A 2,864-nucleotide genomic window follows, 5' to 3' on the forward strand; every position below is an offset into this window, starting at 1 on the left:
CCTCTAACCCCCAGCGACGTCAAGCGTTTGATGCCGTTCAGGGCATCCCCGGCCCGTCCCCTTCCAGCGCGATATCTTCACCGACGACCACAGCACCAGCACCAGCGAACCAAGGCACCAAGCGGAAACAGGATGTCGTTGTCCCCGGAACCCAAAGCATCGATGAAGCCGCGCGCCTCGCACAGGAAGAAGATAAGCGACGCCGCAACACAGCTGCCAGCGCCCGCTTCCGCATCAAGAAAAAGGAGCGTGAAAAGAACATGGAACGCACCGTCAAGGACGTTACGGCCAAGAACGCCACACTGGAAGCCCGCATCACCCAGCTGGAGATGGAGAACCGGTGGCTGAAGAATCTCATCACTGAAAAAAACGGCGGCGCCCTTGCTGACGGTGACATCGCGGGCATGCTCTACAAATACCGCACCAGCACGGAGGCGGCGTGATGGACAGCAAAATTCCGATTGTCGTTATCGTAATTGGCGTCGAGAAGACCTGAGGAAGAGCGGCGCACATGAAAAAAGAAAAGTACCAAGCTAAAAAAGAAAGAAAAAGAGGGGAAAGAGGGGAAATGTCTAAAAGTTTTTTGCCGTCACCAGTCTGGATTACCATGAGAATCAGACGGAAACCAGACGCTTTCCGTCAACCGTCTACTGACTAACTGATAATTTACCAGCGCCCTTTCTAACGTGTCATGTCTCTTCATGTTTAGCGCAATGAGGTTCGGGTGGAAGGGAGTGCAAAGTGGGAGGCTTTATCAATGTTGTTATTACATTTTTGTTCATTTTTGCTCTTGGGGTGGTTTTTTGGTGTGTTATTCATCCTCCCCTCCTCCTGTCCTTCCTTCATATCTCTATCTATCTATATACATATATGTAGAGATGTATGGTTGATGGACGATGGATTATGAGAGGGGTCTTGTCTGATCTAAACCAGCTCTTCTATACTCCTGTTCTTGTTTATTCTTGATCTATATTTTCATATTTCATTGTTTTTACTCATATGTCACACTGTTCATATACTTATCTCTCTACTGATACATATACATACACACACACACATTTACCTACTTATCTCACTAAGAAAGGGAGGGATATTGGCTTGCTTTTTAATTTTTAATTTTATTTGTCATTTTTATATTTCTCTTTTATTTCTCTTCTCTTCTATTTATTTATTTTTGTCTTTTTTGATTAATTAATTAGCTTTACAGGTTTCTCGTTTTTTGCTTCTTTCTTTTTCATTCCCCTTTTTGTCGGATCCTTTCTTGGAAATGAGAAATAGCTTCCATTACTTTTATTTTTTTTTAATTTAAATATTCACCAGTTCCTTCTCCTTTCATTTGATTTGCAAACAGGCTGGACGAATCAGGAAAGAGAACAGAGTGTGCATGGAGAGAGAGAAACAGAGGGTTAACTGCACTCTGTACGGAGTATAAGCAACTCAGATACCCGTGGGTTAGTTATATCAACAGCAGCTTCGTTCAAAACTTGCTTAGATACCTTGCACAGTTTAAAATGAGACTCAATTTTGTTTTGTATTCATGGTTTTATGGAGGGGGGGCGGGGAAAGGAAAAAAAAAAAAGAAAGAAAAGAAAACGGGGAGAGAAAAGACCTGTGTCGCTTGCAGTGAAGGAAGATTATCTTAGATATCTATCTTATCTACACCATGTCTATTTACTACGCCGAACTTCCAGATACAAAATAGATATAGTTATATATATATCGACATAATCAACCCTCAAACCCGCTAAAATTCCAACCCACCTCTCCTCTAAGATAGCAAGAAAGCACACACACACGCACCGTTTCTCTTCCTCAACAATGCAGTCCCATCCATCCTAACTCCGCAAAACGAAACGCAAAAAGAAAAAAAAAAAAAAGGGCAAAGAACCAACCACCCAAATAATAGTAATGGAACATAGACCCCTACGAAAACCTAACCCCCCGACTCGGGTCCCACGTCGACATCGGCATTGGCATCGGAGACACCATCTGAGCCTGAGCCTGAGCCTGCGTCTGCTGCTCGGCTTGGTCCGGCCCATTCATCGGTATCTGTGAAGCCGGTGCCGGTGCGGGTGCGGAAGATCCAAACTTAATCCCCATCTCCGGCGACCACATGCCTCCTGTGGGCATAGTGGGGAGGGGCATGGTGATTGGTGGTGGGATTATGGAGGCGCGGGTTGGTTGTGGGGCGGTGAGGGGGCTTTCTTTGGTTGGTGGTCGGGGTTGAGGTTGAGGTTGAGGTTGTGACGTTGTTGTTGCTGTTGTTGCTGTCGTTGCAGCGGCGGCGGCGGCGGAGGCTGCTACTGGCGATGAGGATGTGGTGGTTGATGGGGTGAAAGGGGTATGGCCGGATGTAGGTGAGCGGGTGGATTTCAGGGGGGATTTTTGGCGCGGGGGATGATGATGCTGACGGCCGTGGAATGGTTGGTGTTGGTGTTGCTGCTGGTGGTGGTGGTGGATGGCTGCATTCGCTGCCGCTACGGCTGTTGGCGATAAAATTGTAGACGCGGGAGGTGGCGGGAATGGATTTTGTTCCTGTTCCTGCTTTTGATTCTGCGATATGCTGAGCGAAGCCATCGCACTGGTATTCGTAATGTCCCTATGTCATGCCCTTTGTGTTAGCAACATATCCAACCCCGATCCGCAGCATAAGGCCACCTAGAGAAAGGAGAAAGAATAACCAAGGGGAAGGGGAGAAAGAAAGAAAAATAACTCACGTCTCCAGCTCCCCCGCCTCCACCCTCCTCCCACTAACAAATCCCATACAATCCTCGCGAAACCTCCGCACCAACTTTGCCAAATCGTTATAAAACTTCCGCCCAACCTCCGCGTTTCCATAATCTCGTGTACGGCACATACCATTC

The 2,864-nt window shown here is 47.0% G+C and overlaps 2 protein-coding genes across 2 annotated transcripts in view; one reads left to right on the top strand and one right to left on the bottom strand.

The window, feature by feature from the left end:
- Nucleotides 1-30: 30 nt before the first annotated feature.
- Nucleotides 31-443, top strand: HCAG_08971 (predicted protein; the record flags this gene model as incomplete). The annotated part of the gene is made up of 2 exons (XM_001536086.1): nucleotides 31-35; nucleotides 68-443. The coding sequence occupies 2 exons, from the start codon at nucleotides 31-33 to the stop codon at nucleotides 441-443; spliced, it is 381 nt and encodes a 126-aa protein (XP_001536136.1).
- Nucleotides 444-1,923: 1,480 nt separating this feature from the next.
- HCAG_08972 (predicted protein) overlaps nucleotides 1,924-2,864 on the bottom strand; it is a gene marked incomplete at both ends in the record, with an annotated part of 3,445 nt that continues 2,504 nt past the window's right edge. Inside the window, 2 exons of the mRNA XM_001536087.1 lie at nucleotides 1,924-2,599; nucleotides 2,718-2,791. Coding sequence (XP_001536137.1) covers nucleotides 1,924-2,599; nucleotides 2,718-2,791 — 750 coding nt within the window. The remainder of the gene's footprint in view (nucleotides 2,600-2,717; nucleotides 2,792-2,864) is intronic.

This window comes from Histoplasma capsulatum, genomic scaffold (genome assembly GCF_000149585.1).
Source record: "Histoplasma capsulatum NAm1 scaffold_14 genomic scaffold, whole genome shotgun sequence".
Classification (NCBI taxonomy): Eukaryota; Fungi; Ascomycota; class Eurotiomycetes; order Onygenales; family Ajellomycetaceae; genus Histoplasma; species Histoplasma mississippiense.